Below are 20,755 nucleotides of genomic sequence, written 5' to 3' on the forward strand. Positions count from 1 at the left end.
GCGTGAGAACTTTTTCTGCTCACAAAAACGTGTCTCCTCTCAATCAGACCGTTCGTGGCAGCGTTTGTGGAAAGGCAGAAATAAGGAAGGGTCTGTTCTGGGTCCTATTCTTTTTAATATGTTTGTGAGTGACATAGGGGAAGGTTTGGTAGGGAAGGTTTGCCTATTTGCCGATGACTCTAAAGTGTGCAATAGGGTTGATATTCCTGGAGGCGTCTGTAATATGGTAAATGATTTAGCTTTACTAGATAAATGGTCAAAGCAATGGAAACTGCAGTTTAATGTTTCCAAATGTAAAATAATGCACTTGGGGAAAAGGAATCCTCAATCTGAGTATTGTATTGGCAGTTCTGTGTTAGCAAATACTTCAGAAAAGAAGGATTTAGGGGTAGTGATTTCTGACAGTCTCAAAATGGGTGAATAGTGCAGTCAGGTTGTAGGAAAAGCAAGTAGACTGCTTGGCTGCATAGCTAGAGATATAACAAGCAGGAAGAGGGAGATTGTGATCCCGCTGTATAGAGCGCAGGTGAGACCCCATTTGGAAGACTGTGTTCAGTTGTGGAGATCTCACCTACAAAAAGATATTGATAAAATTGAACGGGTCCAAAGACGGGCTACAAAAATGGTGGAAGGTCTTAAGCATAAAACGTATCAGGAAAGACTTCATCAATTCAATCTGTATAGTCTGGAGGACAGAAGGAAAAGGGGGGACATGATCGAAACATTTAAATATGTTAAAGGGTTAAATAATGTTCAGGAGGGAAGTGTTTTTAATAGGAAAGTGAACACAAGAACAAGGGGACACAATCTGAAGTTAGTTGGGGGAAAGATCAAAAGCAGCGTGAGAAAATATTATTTTACTGAAAGACTAGTAGACCCTTGGAACAAACTTCCAGCAGACATGGTGGGTAAATCCACAGTGACTGAATGTAAACACGCCTGGGATAAACATAGATAAATCCTGAGATAAAATACAGAAAATAGTATAAGGGCAGACTAGATGGACCAGGAGGTCTTTTTCTGCCGTCAGACTTCTATGTTTCTATGTTTCTATGAATGCGTTTAAAAACCGAATAAAACTCACAAAATGTTAATCTCTATTTGAGACAGGCTGCAAAATCTTCTCACTTCTTGCAAGATTTGAATTGTGTTCTGTTTTATTTTAAATTTGTGTTGATTTTATCAGCCTCCCTGAGAAGAATTTGCCCATCCCGTTGTGACATTTGTAATTGCCCTGGCAAAAAAAAAAAAAAAGATTCCATAAATCAATTTTTGCCTAATTCAGGACCTGCTACATGCGCTGGGGATGATGGGTGATGGAGCAGAAATGTCCTTGGACAAACCAGGCAGCAACTGCTACTTAGATGCTAGGAAAGCATTGCCTTGGCTTGGACAGGGGGGGTTGGACTAGAAGACCTCCGAGGTCCCTACCCAGCCCCAGCATTCTGATATTAATACAGTATATGTTCCTCTTGAAGGGAGGTGCCCCCCGCAGGTTGTAGGACAAGGCAAGAACGATCCATTCCCCCTCCCTCCCCCCTCCCCCCCTCCCTCCCTCCCTCCCTTCCTTCTCTCTTCATTTTTTCCTCACCTCCTTTCCCCTTCCACCTTCCCAACCTCCTCTCTCCTTCCCATCTCCTCGCTTTCCTTTCTTCCTTCTTTTCTTCCTTCTCAACTTCTTTCCTTCCTTCCTTCTCATCTTCTTCCCTCCTCCCTCCTTCCTTCCTTCCTTCCACTTCTCTTCATCTCTTCCCAATCTTCTTTTCCATTCCCCCCTTCCCAACCTCGCTCTCTCCTTCCCTCCCTATCTCTCCTTCTCATCTTCTCATCTTCTTCCCTCCTCCCTCCTTTCTTCCTCCTTCCTTCCACTTCTCTTCATCTCTTCCCAATCTCCTTCTCTGTTCCCCCCTTCCCTCCCTCCCTCTCCTTTCCCATCTCCTCCCCATTCTTCCTTCCTTCCTTCCCTCTCTCCCTTCCTCCTCCTGTAACAAAAACAGTAGAGGTATCCTGCTTAGAGCAGGGGGTCAGACTAGATGGCCTCCAGGGTCCCTTCCAACTCTTGTTAAAGCCAAGGCCCTGCTGATTTTGCACCCTTTTCTTTTCCTTGTTTTGACCAAAGCCAAGGGGCCTCCTCCTTTGGGAGGGGACAGAATGGAGGGAGGGGTCCTTGGGAGCTCTTTTGACCCCCCATCTTGTCTCCCCTCCCCCTGCGTTCCTTGCACTGCCCCCTCCCTCCCTCCCTCTCCGGCCCTCCTCACGCCTTCTGCTCTCTTCCCTCTTGCAGCATCAGCGAGAGCTTCCTCACGGTCAAAGGCGCTGCCCTCTTCCTGCCCCGCGGAAATGGGTCCTCCACGCCCAGGGTCAGCCACAGGCGGAACAAGCACGCAGGTAACGTGGGGGGGGGATGTTGGGGAGCCTGGCCTTCTCTTCTTTGGGGGGGGTCATTACATAGGATGGAGACAGGATGGGGTTGAGGAGGGGGGCATGGAGATGGGCTTATTCCAGAAGCTCCGCTGCTGAGTTGTCCGTCAAGAGTGGATTGACAGTCAGATGGGCGGCCTATTAATTTAATGAATGAGTAAATGAAGCACATCATCATCATCATTATTATTATTATTATTATTATTATTATTATTATTATTTATTAGATATGTATGCCGCCTCTCTCCGCAGACTCGGGGCAACTCACAACAGTGATAAAACAATATGCAGTAACAAATCTAATATTAAAAGTCTAAAAGCCCCATTATTTAAAAATCATACACACAAACATACCATACATAAAACTACATAGGCCAGGGGAGATGTCTCAGTTCCCCCATGCCTGACGGCAGAGGTGGGTTTTAAGGAGTTTACGAAAGGCAAGGAGGGGGGGGGCAGTCCTAATCTCTGGGGGGAGCTGGTTCCAGAGGGTCGGGGTTGTTGTTGTTGTTGTTGTTATTATTATTATTATTATTATTATTATTATTATTATTATTATTGATGATGGAATGAGGTTTAGAGGAGGAACTGAGTATCCAGGGAGGAAAATGCTATTATTATTATTATTATTATTATTATTATTATTATTATTATTATTATTATTATTTATTAGATTTGTATGCCGTCCCTCTCCGTAGACTCGGGGCAGCTCACAGCAATAGTAAAATCAATATACAATAACAAATCTAATAATTAAAATATCTAAAAAAAACCTATTTAAAAGCAAGACATACACACAAACATACCATACATAAAACTACATAGGCCAGGGGAGATGTCTCAGTTCCCCCATGCCTGATGGCAGAGGTGGGTTTTAAGGAGTTTACGAAAGGCAAGGGGGGGGGGCAGTCCTAATCTCTGGGGGGAGCTGGTTCCAGAGGGTCGGGGTTGTTGTTGTTGTTGTTGTTATTATTATTATTATTATTATTATTATTATTATTGATGATGATGATGGAATGAGGTTTAGAGGAGGATCTGAGTATCCAGGGAGGAAAATGCTCTGATTTTTTTCTCTCTCTCTGCTTCAAGGAGACCTTGATATTATTATTATTATTATTAATATTAATATTATTATTAATATTATTATTATTGATGATGATGGAATGAGGTTTAGAGGAGGAACTGAGTATCCAGGGAGGAAAATGCTATTATTATTATTATTATTATTATTATTATTATTGATGATGATGATGATGATGGTGATGATGATGATGATGGAATGAGGTTTAGAGGAGGAACTGAGTATCCAGGGAGGAAAATGCTATTATTATTATTATTATTATTATTATTGATGATGATGATGATGATGATGATGATGATGGAATGAGGTTTAGAGGAGGAACTGAGTATCCAGGGAGGAAAATGCTCTCATTTTTGTCTCTCTCTCTGCTCCAAGGAGACCTTCAACAACACCTCCAAGCCATGTTTATGCTTCTGCGACCTGAAGATTACATCCGACTGGTACGTGCCCGTCAAACAACCATCTTGCCCCCACCCCAAAAAGTTTGTTTGTTTGTTTATAGGGTGATAATTTGTACAAATAAAACATCAGATAAGTAATGATAATAAGTAACAAAAGTAGACAATAGGACGGGGACGGTAGGCACAGTGGTGTGCTTATGCACCCCCCGTGTTGACCTCTTAGAAAGGGGGAGAGGTCAATTGTAGATAATCTAGGGTTAAAGGTTTTGGGGTTAGGAGTAGAAACCACAGAGTCAGGTGGTGCATTCCAGGCGTTGATGACTCTGTTGCTGAAGTCGTATTTTTTTGCAGTCAAGTTTGGAGCGGTTGACATTTAGTTTAAATCGGTTTCGTGCTCATGTGTTGTTGCGGTTGAAGGTGAAGTAGTCGTTAACAGGTAGGACATTTTGGTATATGATTTTATGAACTATAATTAAGTCGGAACGGACGTTCCCCCAAACCTCAGCCCCCCTTTTCTTCTGCCACGTCATTCCCCAATGCTGGCAACTTTTAAGACGTGTGGACTCCAGCTCCCATAATCCCCCAGAAAAGGGGTCCGAATCCCCTCCGTCCCCCAACACTGAGCAAAGGCAGACATGCTCGGTCCTCCCAGACTGGCTGATGTCTCCAGCCAGCGCCCGGCGGTCAGCTCTCGGCCGGCTGACTGGTCATTGTTCAGCTATAACAGTGGTTCTTTTGTGCGTGTTTTAACTTGGGGGGCGATTTGGGTGAACCCCGCCTTTCCCCGAGCAGGGCCAAGGGTGCCAGGCCGCAAGACAATGCCTCCCCTTTGTCCGGCACTAAATTTAGCCCCTGCCGAGGAGGTCAAGCAGCAGCCACTTGGGATCGCTCACTTGGGGGGTGGCCAGGTCACGGAGCTGATGGGCAACTCAGGGACATGATCGGACACCCTTCTCCTACAGAGGTTGCTAAGGTTTTGTTTTTTAAAGATGGGCTACAAGAATGGTGGAAGGTCTTAAGCATAAAACCTATCAGGAAAGACTTCATGAACTCCATCTGTAGAGTCTGGAGGACAGAAGGAAAAGGGGGGACATGATCGAAACATTTAAATACGTTCAAGAGTTAAATAAGGTTCAGGAGGGAAGTGTTTTTAATAGGAAAGTGAACACAAGAACAAGGGGGCACAATCTGAGGTTAGTTGGGGGAAAGATCAGAAGCAACATGAGAAAATATTATTTGACTGAATGAGTAGTAGATGCTTGGAACAAACTTCCACAGTGGTTGGTCAATCCACAGTAACTGAATGTAAACCTGCCTGGGATAAACATAGATCCATCCTAAGATAAAACACAGGAAATAGTATAAGAGCAGACTAGATGGACCGTGAGGTCTTTTTCTGCCGTCAATCTTCTATGTTTCTATGTGTATTTACTATGGTTTGTTCTTATTTAGTTACGAAGTTTTCTTATCGCATAAGCTGCTTAAAACCCACCTCTGCTGCCAGGCATGGGGGAACTGAGATACTCTTTCCTCCTAGGCCTTTACAATTTTATGCATGGTATGTCTGTATGTATGTTTGGTTTTTATAATAATGGGTTTTTAACTGTTTTTAGTATTGGATTATTATTGTACGCTGTTTTATTATTGCTGTTAGCCGCCCCGAGTCTCCAGAGAGGGCTCTTACAAATCAAATAAATAAACAAACAAACAAACAAATAAATAAATAAATAAATAAAATAAAACTGTATTTATGCATGGTGAAGAGAAAAAGAAAGAAAAGAGAGAGAAGGGAAAAGGGAAAAAAGAAAGAAAAAAAAGAAGAGAGTTCTAAGTAAAGAATAAAGATAATTATTTATTAGTAGTAGTAGTAATTATTCCTGGCCAAAAGAGTAAAGTTCTGAGATTCTAAGATTCCTTGTCCTGGAATCTTTTAAAATAAAAAAAATTAAAATTGGCCCCATCAAAGGAATGGAGTTTTTTTAAAACAAACAAAAACCACACCAGCCTTTGGCAGGTTGCAAGTACAGGGCCGGTGGCTCTGTTTACAATTTTCTTTGGCTCCGGAAATCGGGGCGGCTGACGGTTGGTCGACTTCGAACGGCCGTCCCGTGCTTTGCCGAAGAGGTAAATATAGATTGTCTGTCTGGGTCCAGCAGCTTGAGGAAGGGCAAAGTGTGATCAGGATCCAGGAAGGAGGAAGAATTACCCAAGAAAAATCAAATTTGAAAAAAAAAGAAAGCCTTGCAATAGGAACGACAGCATTTAGAATAGAATCGAGCCGAAAGGGACCTTGGGAGGTCTTTGATTGATTGATTGATTGATTGATTGATTGATTGGATTTGTATGCTGCCTCTTTCCATAGACTCGGGGCGGCTAACGACAGTAGTACAAAACAGCATGTAAATCCAATACTAAAACAGTTAAAAAACCCTTATTTGTAAAACCAAACATACTATACATAAATTGTAAAGGCCTAGGGGGAAAGAATATCTCAGTTCCCCCATGCCTGACGGCAGAGGTGGGTTTTAAGGAGCTTACGAAAGGCAAGGAGGGTGTCGGCAATTCTAATCTCCCGGGGGAGTTGGTTCCAGAGGGCCGGGGCTGCCACAGAGAAGGCTCTTCCCCTGGGGCCCGCCAAACGACATTGTTTTGTTGACGGGACCCGGAGAAGGCCAACTCTATGGGACCTAACCGGTCGCTGGGATTCGTGCGGCAGAAGGCGGTCTCGTAGATACCCTGGTCCGGTGCCATGAAGGGCTTTATAGGTGATGACCAACCCTCTTCTCAAGCAGGAAAAACATAGAAACATAGAAGATTGACAGCAGAAAAAGACCTCCTGGTCCATCTGGTCTGCCCTTATACTATCTCCTGTATTTTATCTCAGGATGGATCTATGTTTATCCCAGGCAGGTTTAAATTCAGTTGCTGTGGAAAAGGAAATGGTCAAAACATTTAAATATGTGAAAGGCTTAAATAAGGTTCAGGAGGGAAGTGTTTTTAATAGGAAAGCGAACACAAGAACAAGGGGGCACAATCTGAGGTGCAGTTGGGGGGAAAGATCAGAAGCAACGGGATAAAATATTATTTTACCGAAAGAGTAGTAGACACTTGGAACAAACTTCCAGCAGATGTGGTTGGTAAATCCACAGGAACTAAATTTAAACATGCCTGGGATAAACACAGATCCATCCTAAGACAAAATACAGGAAATAGTATAAGGGCAGACAAGATGGACCAGGAGGTCTTTTTTTGCCCTCAATCTTCTATATTTCTCTCTACATGGGGCTACCTTTGAAAAGTGTTCGGAAACTTCAGATCGTGCAGAATGCGGCCGCCAGAGCTATCGTGGGGCTTCTAAGATCTGCCCACGTTTTGCCAACACTCCACGGCCTGCACTGGTTGCCAATCAGTTTCCGGGCACAATTCAAAGTGTTGGTAATGACCTATAAAGCCCTACATGGCATTGGACCAGAATACCTCCGGGACCGCCTTCTGCCACACGAATCCCAGCGACCAGTTAGGTCCCACAGAGTGGGTCTTCTCCGGGTCCCATCGACTAAACAATGCCGTCTGGCGGGACCCCAGGGGAAGAGCCTTCTCTGTGGCGGCCCCAGCCCTCTGGAACCAACTCCCCTCGGAGATTCAAATTGCCCCAAATCTTCCCGCCTTCCACAAGATGTTGAAGACCTATCTATGTTGCCAGGCATGGGGGGAATAACTATCTCTTCCCCCACCACGGTCTTTTTTCCTGGCTGTAATACATGAGAATGGTGTGATTGTGCGGTAACGATTGTTTTTAATATTTATGGGTTTTAAATTTAGCTTTTTATTTAATATTGGATTTGTACTCTGTATATTGTATTGCATATCTGGACTTCAGCAAAGCCTTTGATACGGTTTCACATAAAGAGCTGATAGATTAATTAGTGAAGATTGGACTTAATCCCTGGATAGTTCAGTGGATTTCAAGCTGGCTGAAGCGTAGACATCAGAGAGTTATTGTTAATGGCGAGTATTCTGAGCAGAGACAGGTTACAAGCGGTGTGCCACAAGGGTTTGTTCTGGGTCCTATTCTTTTTAATATGTTTGTGAATGACATAGGGGAAGGTTTGGTAGGGAAGGTTTGCCTATTTGCCGATGACTCTAAAGTGTGCAATAGGGTTGATATTCCTGGAGGGGTCTGTAATATGGTAAATGATTTAGCTTTAATAGATAAATGGTCAAAGCAATGGAAACTGCAGTTTAATGTTTCCAAATGTAAAATAATGCACTTGGGGAAAAGGAATCCTCAATCTGAGTATTGCATTGGCAGTTCTGTGTTAGCAAAAACTTCAGAAGAGAAGGATTTAGGGGTAGTGATTTCTGACAGTCTCCAAATGGGTGAGCAGTGTGGTCGGGCGGTAGGAAAAGCAAGTAGGATGCTTGGCTGCATAGCTAGAGGTATAACAAGCAGGAAGAGGGAGATTGTGATCCCCTTATACAGAGTGCTGGTGAGACCCCATTTGGAGTACTGTGTCCAGTTCTGGAGACCTCACCTACAAAAAGATATTGACAAACTTGAACGGGTCCAAAGACGGGCTACAAGAATGGTGGAAGGTCTTAAGCATAAAACGTATCAGGAAAGACTGAATGAACTCAATCTGTATAGTCTGGAGGACAGAAGGAAAAGGGGGGACATGATCGAAACATTTAAATATGTCAAAGGGTTAAATAGGGTCCAGGAGGGAAGTGTTTTTAATAGGAAAGTGAACGCAAGAACAAGGGGACACAATCTAAGGTTAGTTGGGGGAGAAGATCAAAAGCAATGTGAGAAAATATTATTTTACTGAAAGAGTAGGAGATGCTTGGAACAAACTTCCAGCAGACATGGTGGGTAAATCCACAGGAACTGAATTGAAACATGCCTGGGATAAACATAGATCCATCCTAAGATAAAATACAGGACATTGTATAAGGGCAGACTAGATGGACCAGGAGGTCTTTTTCTGCCGTCAGACTTCTATGTTTCTATGTTTCTATGTGAAAGCTGCTCAAAGCCTGTGAGGGGTTTTGCAGGCGTCTTCCTCGGCTGTGATCCTACGGTTAATTATTCCTGGCCAAATTGATTTAGCAAAGCCCATTAAATGAGGCTGATCCGCTTGTTGCCAGAGAGGTCTCTGGGGAGCTGGCAGGCGATTGAGTGTGTGTGTGTGTGTGTATTTGTGTGTGTGCTTGCAAGCACTTATTTGTACAGTTAGTGGGAGTTTTAGTTCCTCTTCGTTGCTGAGCTACAGACTTAAAGATTTTGGAGTTTGGCATCGGGCGATTCCAGCCTTGGTCCTTCATGCTTGTTCTAACCGTGGAGTCCTCGGTGGAGGGCGGCATATAAATCCAATAAACTTAAACGTAATTCCTGCGAAAAAGCCGGCCGGCGTCTGCTTCCCCTTCCTTCCTTTCCTCGCAAGTGGAGTTCCTCTCGGCTTCTTGGAAGGGACTCGCGCTACTTGCTGCCCCTTCTGTGCCCGCTGCGTCAATGCTGCCGTGGCCGTGGCATCCGGGGTGGGGGGAACCGCCCTGCCTACCAAATATATTATATAGAGCCCTCTCTGCACAGAGACGGCTCTTGGTTGAAGCTGGACAAGCCACCACAGGGTGAGTCTGCCGAGCTACCCTGGGTTTGAATTAAAAGGAGAATATTTGTAGCTCAGGGTTGGGATGTGGGGTCCTTGAGTTTGGCTATTTTGCTAGGTGGTTAAAAACCTCCAGAGATGGAGAAGGAGGGAAGGAAGGAAGGAAGATAGAAAAGGAGGGAGGGAAGGAAGAAGGAAAATAGAAAAGGAAGGAGCGAGGGAGGCAAATAGGGAGGAAGGAAGGAAGGAAGGAAGATTTATTCATTCATTCATTCATTATGGTGAGGAGGAAAGCAGGAAGAAATGAAGGCAGGCAGGAAGGAAGGAATGGGAAAGAAGAAAGGAGAAAGGAAGGAAGGGGAAAGAGGAAAGAAGAAAGGAAGGAAGGGGAAAGAGGAAAGAAGAAAGGAAAGAAGGGGAAAGAGGAAGGAAGGAAGGAAGGAAGGAAGGAGAAAGAGGAAAGGAAGAAAGAAGAAAGAAAGGGGAAAGAAGACAGGAGGAAGGAAAGGAAGGAAGGAAGGGGAAGAGGAGGGGGACGACTGTGGGTTCCTTGGTGCTCATTGAGTTTAGTGGTTTTCTTGCAGACCTTTCATTGCCAAACTAGGTAACATCATCAGGGCTAGAAGCGACAGAGGTTTGCCGGGAGGAAGAGGAGGGGGAAGAGGAAAAAGCCTGAGGTCTCTGGTACTCTCTGAGCTTGGTGGTTTTCTTGCAGACGTTGCATTAGCTGACTAGGAAACATTCTCTGTGCTAGTAGGGAGGAAGAGGAGGAGGAAGATTGTGGGGTCCTTGGTGCTGTCTGAGCTTGACGTTTCATGACCCAACTAGGGAACACCATCAGTAAATAACATCATCAATAAATTACTTATTTTCCTTCCTTCCTTCCTTCTTTCCTCGCTCTCTTCCTTCCTTCCTTCCTTTCTTCTCTTCCTTCCTCCCTCCCTTTTTTTCTCCCTCCCTCCCTTCCTTCCTTCCTTCCTTCCTTCTATCCTCTCTTCCTTCCTTCCTTCCTTTCTTCCTCCCCTCCCTTTTTTCCTTCCTTCCTTCCTTCCTTCTCTTCCTTCCTTCCTCCCTCCCTCCCTTTCTCCCTCCCGCCCTTTTTTCCTCCCTTCTCTGCCTTCCTCCCTCCCTCCCTTCCTTCCTTCTCTTCCTTCCTCCCTCCCTTCCTTCCTCCCTTCTTTCTTTCCTCGCTCTCTCCCTTCTCTTCCTTTCTTCCTCCCTTCCTTTCTTCTCTTCCTCCCTTCCTCCCTCCCTCCTTTTTTTCCTCCCTTCCTTCTCTCCCTTTCTCCCTCCCGCCCTTTTTTCCTCCCTTCTCTGCCTTCCTCCCTTCCTCCCTCCCTTCCTTCCTCCCTTCCTTCTTTCCTCGCTCTCTCCCTTCCTTCCTTTCTTCTCTTCCTCCCTTCCTCCCTCCCTCCCTTTTTCCTTCCTTCCTTCCTTCTCTCCCTCCCTCCTTTTTTCCTTCCTTCCTTCCTTCCTTCTATCCTCTCTTCTTTCCTTTCTTTCTTTCTTTCTTCTCTTCCTTCCATCTTTCCTCCCTTCCTTCCTTCTATCCTCTCTTTCTTTCTTTCTTTCTTTCTTTTCTTCCTTCCTTTTTTCCTCCCTCTCTTCTTTCCTTCCTTCCTTCTATCCTTCCTTCCTTTCTTTCTTTCTTTCTTCTCTTCCTTCCTTCTTTCCTCCCTCCCTTCCTTCCTTCCTCCCTTCTCCATCTCTGGAGTTTTTAAAGAAGAGATTCAACAAACGTTCGTCTGCAATGATATATATGGTCTCTTGCTTGAGTCCGGGGGGGTTGGACTATATGACCTCCAAAGGTCTCTTCCTGCCTTGTGATTTCTGTTGTATTTAAGGGGTCTCTCTTGGATTTTCCTTCCTAGGCGGTGAGACTGGAAAGCAGCTATCAGAACCGTACACGTTACATGGTGGTGGTCTCGACGAATGGCCGGCAGGACACGGAGGAGAGCATCGTCCTGGGGGTGGACTTCTCATGTAATGACAGGTGAGTCAAATCTCCCCCCTCCAACTCCAAGTGGTGGACTTCAAGTCCCAGAATTCCTCATCCAAATGGTTGAACAGTGCAGTCAGGCGGTAGGGAAAGCGAGTAGAATGCTTGGCTGCATAGCTAGAAGTATCACAAGCAGGAAGAGGGAGATTGTGATCCCGCTATATAGAGCGCTGGTGAGACCACATTTGGAATAATACTGTGTCCAGTTCTGGAGACCTCACCTACAAAAAGATATTGACAAAATTGAACGGGTCCAAAGATGGGCTACAAGAATGGTGGAAGGTCTTCAGCATAAAACGTATCAGGAAAGACTTAATGAACTCAATCTGTAGAGTCTGGAGGACAGAAGGAAAAGGGGGGACATGGTCAAAACATTTAAATATGTTCAAGGGTTAAATAAGGTCCAGGAGGGAAGTGTTTTTAATAGGAAAGTGAACATAAGAACAAGGGGACACAATCTGAAGTTAGTTGGGTAAAGATCAAAGGCAACATGAGAAAATATTATTTTCCTGAAAGAGTAGTAGATCCTTGGAACAAACTTCCAGCAGACGTGGTAGACAAATCCACAGTCACTGAATGTAAACATGCCTGGGATAAACATATATCCATCCTAAGATAAAATACAGGAAATAGTATAAGGGCAGACTAGATGGACCATGAGGTCTTTTTCTGCCGTCAGTCTTCTATGTTTCTATGTTTAAGTCATTGCAACTTAAAATAATTTAAAATTCAATTTGAAATCATTGCAATTTAAAATAATTTAAAATTCAGTGTAAAATAATTGCAATAATATTCCCCATACGCATTTTCTGTGAAATTTTTTCCCATCTTCTACAAAGCCGTGCAGATAAGAGTGGCACGAGAGGAAAGGAGGAGGCCGCAGGAGAAGGAAAACAGCAGCGTCCCTGGGTGCCAAAGCTGGGGTTATTTTTAGGGACCCTTATCCCCTCCCCTCCCAACCCCAGCAACAAGGCTAAAGACCCCAGCAACAAGGCTAAATCGAGGTTGGAAATTTGAAGCAGGTCAGGAAGGGCAGCCGGGAAAGCAGCCGACGGCTAGACACGGCCAAGGGGTGGGTAGGTGGCCAAGCTGGACCAAAATCAAGGTCAAAGGAACGAGTTCAGGGAAAAAGGGGGGGGGGGATAAGCAGTAACATAAAGTGAATTTTAAAAAAATAAAGCTGGCGGGGAAAAACTCCGTAGTAACCAACCATATGCCTGAAAAAATAAATAAGCTGGGGGGCAAATCAGCGGTAAAACAAATAAAAGTGATTTGCAAAATAAAATTGTTGTTTAGCAACAACAAGTGTATACATTGTTGAGTGTTTAAGACTTGATATATAACTGTAATTATGAACGATGATATCTATATGTCTGTATAAGTTGTGTTTGGTTTTTTTCTTTGTTTGCTTTGTGGTGTTTGTGTATTTTTCTTAATGTAAATTAACAAAGATTATTTTTTTTAAAGAAATACGGTATTTATTTATTTTATTTATTTATTCATTTGTCCAATACACAAGTACATAGGAAGAAAAATAGACATGTAGTAATGTATATATAAGGGTAAAAGTGAACTTAGAGGAGAGGATATATGAAAGGAAGAAAATATATATGATAAGTGAGAGAAAGGAAAGACAATTGGACAGGGGATGAAAGGCACATCAGTGCACTTATGTACGCCCCTTACTGGCCTCTTAGGAACCTGGAGAGGTCAATCGTGGAGAGTCTAAGGGAGAAGTGTTGGGGGTTAGGGGTTGACACGATTGAGTCTGGCAATGAGTTCCACGCTTCGACAACTCGATTGTTGAAATCATATTTTTTACAGTCAATCTTGGGGCGGTTCGTATTAAGTTTGAATCTGTTGCGTGCTCTTGCGTTGTTGCGGTTGAAGCTGAAGTAGTCATTGACCGGTAGTTGTGTGTCGGGGATTAGCTGTGGTGCCTGGGCCTGAGGCTTGAGTCCCTTAGACCCAATTATGTCTCACATCCCTGGAGACAAGGCAGGGTCTTGCATTGGGTGACTTTGGTCCTAGGTTCAAGTCTCGGAGGTTGCTTAGAGCTTCAGCTTTTCCTTTTTATTGGTCTTACAGCACCGTTTGCACAATGGGGCTGGTCCTTCCGCTCTGGAGCGATGCCCTCATCCATTTGGATGGCGATGGGTAAGTACTGGGTCTCACCTGAGCCTGGCAGGCTATGTCTTTCCCCCAACAGCACTGGGGTAGTGAGGTTTAAGAGGGGAGGACTTCCACTCCCAGAATCCCCAGCCAGGAAGTTTTAAGAGGGAAGGACTTCCACTCCCATAATCCCCCAGCCAGAATGCTTTAAGGGGGGAGGACTTCCACTCCCATAATCCCCCAGCCCTCAATGTTTTAAGAGGGGAGGACTTCCACTCCCATAATCCCCCAGCCCTCAATGCTTTAAGAGGGGAGGACTTCCACTCCCATAATCCCCCAGCCCTCAATGCTTTAAGAGGGGAGGACTTCCACTCCCATAATCCCCCAGCCCTCAATGCTTTAAGAGGGGAGGACTTCCACTCCCATAATCCCCCAGCCCTCAATGCTTTAAGAGGGGAGGACTTCCACTCCCAGAATCCCCCAGCCCTCAATGCTTTAAGAGGGGAGGACTTCCACTCCCAGAATCCCCCAGCCCTCAATGCTTTAAGAGGGGAGGGCTTCCACTCCCAGAATCCTCCAGCCCTCAATGCTTTAAGAGGGGAGGACTTCCACTCCCAGAATCCCCCAGCCCTCAATGCTTTAAGAGGGGAGGACTTCCACTCCCAGAATCCCCCAGCCAGGATGCTTTAAGAGGGGAGGACTTCCACTCCCAGAATCCCCCAGCCCTCAATGCTTTAAGAGGGGAGGACTTCCACTCCCAGAATCCCCCAGCCCTCAATGCTTTAAGAGGGGAGGACTTCCACTCCCAGAATCCCCCAGCCCTCAATGCTTTAAGAGGGGAGGACTTCCACTCCCAGAATCCTCCAGCCAGCAATGCTTTAAGAGGGGAGGACTTCCACTCCCAGAATCCCCCAGCCCTCAATGCTTTAAGAGGGGAGGACTTCCACTCCCAGAATCCCCCAGCCATCAATGCTTTAAGAGGGGAGGACTTCCACTCCCAGAATCCCCCAGCCATCAATGCTTTAAGAGGGGTACATCCAAAATTAAATCAGAGTCCGAAGCAAAGTCTTCCTCTCCAGAATCCGTAAGGAGTTGGGTGGAATTAAATTAAATTAAATCAAATTAAATCAAATCAAATCAAATCAAAAGATCGAAGGGTCCAAAGGTTTAGCCCCTCTTCTCTTTCCGCAGGGGCTTCAGCGTTTCCACCGACAATCGGATCCACATCTTCAAACCCGTGTCCGTGCAGGCCATGTGGTGAGTCCGTTGCGGCTTCTCCGTGGTTTGCTAAATCCGGTGAAATCAAGATTGGGCCGCCATCTGTTGGCCTGCAAGGGTTTTGCGGTGTTCTGTTTGGGTCGGGGGGGGGGGGTTTGGACTAGATGACCTACAAGGTCCCTCCCAGCTCTTGTTAAACCTGCTAATCCCAGGCGTAAAATACGAATCCTGCAGTCACCAAATGGACCTGCAACCAGGAGAGTTTTCCAACCAGCCATGGTCCTTTGTTGGCAGCGCTGATATCCACAGTTGTACTGCTCTTGAACGTGGAGGTTCCATTTTGCTTTTGAGTCTTGTTGATGCCCTGTCCCTGGACTGACAAAGTCTATTGACCCTTAGCTTTTTTTTTTTTTTGAGGTTATCTGCCTCAAAAAAATAATAAATCCAAATCGAGGGAGTCCCTGACTTATGGCCGCAATGGTCATACCGTGTTTCCCCGAAAATAAGACGTACCCCGAAAGTAAAGCACATCAGAGGTTTTGCAGAATTTGCTAATACAGTGATACCTTGTCTTACAAACTTAATTGGTTCCGGGACAAGGTTCTTAAGGTGAAAAGTTTGTAAGACGAAACAATGTTTCCCATAGGAATCAATGGAAAAGCAATTAATGCGTGCAAGCCCAAAATCCACCCCTTTTGCCAGCTGAAGCGCCGGTTTTTGCACTGCTGGGATTCCCCCGAGGCTCCTCTCCATGGGAAACCCCACCTCCGGACTTCTGTGTTTTTCCGATGCTGCGATTTCACTGAGGCTCCCCTCCATGGGAAACCCCACCTCCGGACTTCTGTTGCCAGCGAAGTGCCCATTTTGTGCTGCTGGGATTTCCCTGCTGGGATTCCCCTGCAGCATCACAAAAACATAGAAGTCCGGAGGTGGGGTTTCCCATGGAGGGGAGCCTCAGGGGAATCCCAGCAGCGCAAAAACAGGTGCTTCGGTGGCAACAGAAGTCCAGAGGTGGGGCATCCCAGCGGTGGCGGTGGGTTTGTAAGGTGAAAATAGTTTGTAAGAAGAGGCAAAAAAATCTTAAACCCCGGGTTTGTATCTCGAAAAGTTTGTATGACGAGGCGCTTGTAAGACGAAGTATCACTGTATAAGGCACCCCCCAAAAATAAGGCTTAATCAAGTTTACATACGGCTTCGGGGGGCTCTTTTCCTCAGCGGTTCGTTTTGTTACCTCTAGGCAGCTGCACCAACTTTTTCCTTCCTGCCGGCGGCGGCTCCAGCGGCTTCCCTTCATCACATGACGTTCCCGGCGCTGCTGCTCCTCGAAGGGAAGCAAAAAGTTGGTGCAGCTGCCTGGAGGTAACAAACCGAACCGCCGAGGAAAGGAGCCCCCCGAAGCTTCCGGTATTGCAGCCCACCTTACCCTTCCTGCAGCTTGGAGCAGTTAGACGGTAGAGACTGGGGGACTGTTAAGCGGGCGGCCAGGAGGGGCGTGTCAGATCCCGACTCCCATTCCGTCTCACCCCCGTCCCCTCAGATCTTGCGGCAGCTGCTTTAAGTAAGGCACCCCCCGAAAATTTATTTATTCATTCATTCATTCATTCATTCATTCATTCATTCAATTTTTATGCCGCCCTTCTCCTTAGACTCAGGGTGGCTTACAACATGTTAGCAATAGCACTTTTTAAACAGAGCCAACATATTGTCCTCCACAATTCGGGTCCTCATTTTACCCATCTCAGAAGGATAGAAGGCTGACTCAACCTTGAGCCGGTGATGAGATTTGAACCGCTGACCTTCAGATCTACAAGTCAGCTTCAGTGGCCTGCAGTACAGCACTCTACCTGCTGCGCCACCCCGGCGTAGCACAACTTTTGGATCAAAAATTAATATAAGACATTGTCTTATTTTCGGGGAAACACAGTACATCCCAAATTTACGTTGTTAAGCGAGACAGTTGCTAAGTGAGTTTTCCCCCCTTTTACAACCTTTCTTGCTTGGTAAATGAATCCCTGCAACCATTAAATTAGCTGCACAGTCATTAAGTGAAGTAGGCTTCCCCATTAGTGACTGACTTTGACTGGTCACTAAGCGAACTGTTGTAAGTCGACTCATCACGGCAAAACTTAACACCAAAGGAACGGTGAAATGGAACCATTCAAAATACAACGCAAATGGAGAGACAGGACGAATTGTGAGTGACAAAAATGAGACCCCCTCCCCACATATTTTTAAAAATGAGTTAAATAATTAAACGGAATTGTCCCGCGGCGAATAGAATAGAGAATAACAGAGTTGGAAGGGACCTTGGAGGTCCTCTAGTCCAGTGTTTCCCAACCTTGGCCACTTGAAGAGATCTGGACTTCAACTCCCAGAATTCCCCAGCCAGCATTCTGGGAGTTGAAGTCCAAATATCTTCAAGTGGCCAAGGTTGGGAAATATTGGACTAGTCCAACCTTCTGCTTAGGCAGGAAACCTTACACCACCTCAGACAGATGGTTATCCAACATCTGCTTAAAAACTTCCATTGTTGGGGCATTTACAACTTCTGGAGGCAAGGAGTTCCACTGGTTAATCGTTCTGTCTCCTTCGTTCTGACTCGCTTCTCTGCTGGATTCTCTGAATTGGCCGGAGTGAATCGTCCCCTCCTGGTTCTCCACTCCGAAATTGGTGCATTAGCTGCCTTTGGTCTCCAAGGGATAGGCAGGAGCCTTCTCCAGAACCACGAGGCATCACGGCTGGTTGCAAACCCTGGTTGAAGGGTCTCCACCCCCCCCCCCTTCTCCGTTTCCTGGACAGCCCTTCCCACCTGCTCCAGGGAAAGCTTTCCCTGGACTGAGGTCAGCGGCTATTTCTGGGTTCCAAGAAAGCCGGCGGTGACCTTCGTGGAAATAAAGAGAAAGGCGTCCTTGGCACGGATTATGCTGGCATCTGGGGGCCCCTGGAGCCCCCCCATCCGTGCCAGCGGCTCAGCATGGATGTTGTGCTTACGTGATGTTTTTGTTGCTTCCCCCATTCGCCCCCTCCTCTCTGCCTTCGCAGCAAAATTGAGGCTGTCGAGGGAAAACCAGGGTGGCTAGCACTGATGATGTTCGCTAGTTGGGTCATGAAACGTCTGCAAGAAAACAACTGACCTCAGAGAGCACCAAGGAACCCACAATCCTCCTCCTCTTCCTTCCTTCCTTCCTTCTTCCCTCCCTTCTCTTCCTCCCTTCTTTCCTTCCTTCCCCCTCTTCTCCTTCCTTCCTTCCTGCCTGCCTTACTCCCTCCCTCCGTTCTCTTCCTTCCTTCCCCCTCCTCTTCTCCTTCCTTCCTTTCCTTCCCCCTTCGCTTCCTTCCCTTCCTTTCCTTCCCCCTTCTCTTCCTTCCCTTCCTTTCCTCTTCTCCTTCCTTCCTTTCCTTCCTCCTTTCCTTCTCTTCCTTCCCTTCCTTTCTTCTCCTTCCTTCCTTTCCTTCCTTCCTTCTTCCCTCCCTTCCCTCCTTCCTTCCCCCTCTTCTCCTTCCTTCCTTCCTGCCTACCTTACTCCCCCTTCCATTCTCTTCCTTCCTTCCCCCTCCTCTTCTCCTTCCTTCCTTTCCTTCCTCCTTCCCTTCTCTTCCTTCCTTCTTTCCTCCCTTCTGTTCCTCTCTTCTTCTCTTCCTTCCTCCTCTTCTTCCTTCCTTCCTGCCTGCCTGCCTTCCTCCCTACGCCCTTCTCTTCCTGCCTCCCTCCCTCCCTCCCTTCCCGTCCCTCCTTCCTTCCTCCTCCTCTTCTCCTTCCTCCCTTTCCTTCCTTCACTCCTCCTTCCCTTTTCTTCCGTCCCTTCCTTCCCTTCCTTCCTTCCTTCCTTCCTTCCTTCCTTCCTTCCTTCCTTCTCCTTCTCTTTGGTCTCTTCTAGCACTGCTGATATTCCATAGCTGGGTAATGAAACGCCTGCTGAAAAACCCCCAAGAGCCCCTCATTTCAAACCCTTCCTTCTCCCCCTCCCTCTCCAGGTCCGCCCTGCAGAGCCTCCACAAAGCCTGCGAAGTGGCCCGCATCCACAACTACTACCCCGGCAGCCTCTTCCTCACCTGGGTCAGCTACTATGAGAGCCACATCAATTCCGACCAGTCCTCGGTCAACGAGTGGAACGCCATGCAAGACGTCCAGTCCCACCGCCCGGATTCCCCAGCGCTCTTCACGGACGTGTGAGTAGATCCAGGACCCCCTGCTAAGCTCCTCCCCAGGACCCCTCCCACCCATCCTGCCCAGCAGAGGGGGGAGGGAAACCAATATGTTCTTACAGCCATGATGGAGCCTAAAATGCCCGTTGATAAGTGGGACAGTTTTTATTTACGGGGCCGCCTCCTCCCTCGCTGTGGCCAGTAAGGGCCCACAGAGTCGGCCTTCTCCAGGTCCCTTCCGCCAAACGTTGGTTGGCGGGACCTCGGGGAAGAGCCTTCCCTGTGGTGGCTCCGACCCTGTGGAATGAACTGCCCCCAGAGATTCGCATTATCTCCTCCTTACCGGTTTTCCAGAAAGCTGTTAAAACCTGCCTATGCCAGCAGGCCTGGGATTAAGATTGATTGTTAGTATGTATGTTTTTTTTAATTATACACGTGATTTTAGTGATGTTTTTACTGTTTTTTATTTGTATTTATAACCATTGTTAGCTGCTCAGAGTCCATTTCGGAGTGAGCGGCATATAAATGCAATCCATCAATCAGTAAATAGCTAGCTAGCAATAGCATTTAGACTTATATACCGCTTCACGGTGCTTTTCCAGCCCCCTCTAAGCGGTTTACAGACTCAGACTCTTGCCCCCAACAATCTGGATCCTCATTTGACCCACCTCAGAAGGATGGAAGGCTGAGTCAACCTTAACTTTACTTTACTTTACTTTACTTAGCTTTAACTTTAACTTTTACTTTACTTTAATTTTACTTTAACGTTACTTTAACTTTAACTTTATTTTAACTTTACTTTAACTTTACTTTAACTTTACTTTACTTTACTTTAACTTTATTTTAACTTTACTTTAACTTTACTTTACTTTAACTTTACTTTAATTTTATTTTAACTTAACTTTACTTTAACTTTACTTTAACTTTACTTTAACTTTACTTTAACTTTAACTATAACTTTACTTTACTTTAACTTTAATTTTATTTTAACTTTACTTTACTTTAACTTTAACTTTAACTTTAATTTTATTTTAACTTAACTTAACTTTAACTTAACTTTAACTTAACTTTAACTTCACTGCCGCCCATTCCCTAGGGACCCTGAGCCGAAGGAACCAGTGACCAGGGGGGGAGGGGAGGGTGTCTTCCAGAAATCCTTCAATCCCAAGGAGTGGATCCTTTGGGTCTGGGGTCTTTCTGGAAGCCCCCCAGGGGATTCCCTTTGGCCAAGCTCGCCTGGCCCTTCTCGGGGCTCAGGACATTTATGGCACCGGCAGGGCTGCTCTTTGGAGTCGTCCATCTGTCCGGCAGACTTCATCCCCTCGGGGCTATTTTTACAGCCGGCGATAAAGCCAGAGAGCCGGCCGGAATGCATGGGGTCAGTTCTTGGGGCCATATAAGGAAACCTGGGAGGTTCACCTCCAGGAAAGGTAGAGGTTGCAAGAAAGAGGCCGACGCTAGGTCAGATGCCCTTATGGGGTGGCAGGGCCAGGAGGCTGCAAATAATAATAATAATAATAATAATAATAATAATAATAATAATAATAATAATAATAATAATAATACTGTCAACAAACTCAGGCTCAACCCAGACAAGACAGAGTGGCTGTGGGTCCTGCCTCCCAAGGACAATTCCATCTGTCTGTCCATTACCCTAGGGGGAGAATCAGTGGCCTCCTCAGAGAGGGTCCACAACTTGGGCGTCCTCCTCGACCCACAGCTCACATTAGAGAAACATCTTTCAGCTGTGGCGAGGGGCGTTTGCCCA

General features: G+C 46.0%; 1 protein-coding gene across 2 annotated transcripts in view; it reads left to right on the forward strand.

Moving 5' to 3' along the window:
- SSH2 (slingshot protein phosphatase 2) overlaps positions 1 to 20,755 on the forward strand; it is a 171,024-nt gene that overhangs the window by 124,462 nt on the left and 25,807 nt on the right. For both annotated transcript variants that reach the window (XM_070735469.1, XM_070735468.1), the window contains 6 exons: positions 2,285 to 2,388; positions 3,878 to 3,942; positions 11,384 to 11,505; positions 13,600 to 13,668; positions 14,815 to 14,880; positions 18,817 to 19,011. In XM_070735469.1, the coding sequence (XP_070591570.1) occupies positions 2,285 to 2,388; positions 3,878 to 3,942; positions 11,384 to 11,505; positions 13,600 to 13,668; positions 14,815 to 14,880; positions 18,817 to 19,011 (621 nt within the window). The remainder of the gene's footprint in view (positions 1 to 2,284; positions 2,389 to 3,877; positions 3,943 to 11,383; positions 11,506 to 13,599; positions 13,669 to 14,814; positions 14,881 to 18,816; positions 19,012 to 20,755) is intronic.

This window comes from Erythrolamprus reginae, chromosome 1 (assembly GCF_031021105.1).
Source record: "Erythrolamprus reginae isolate rEryReg1 chromosome 1, rEryReg1.hap1, whole genome shotgun sequence".
Classification (NCBI taxonomy): domain Eukaryota; kingdom Metazoa; phylum Chordata; class Lepidosauria; order Squamata; family Dipsadidae; genus Erythrolamprus; species Erythrolamprus reginae.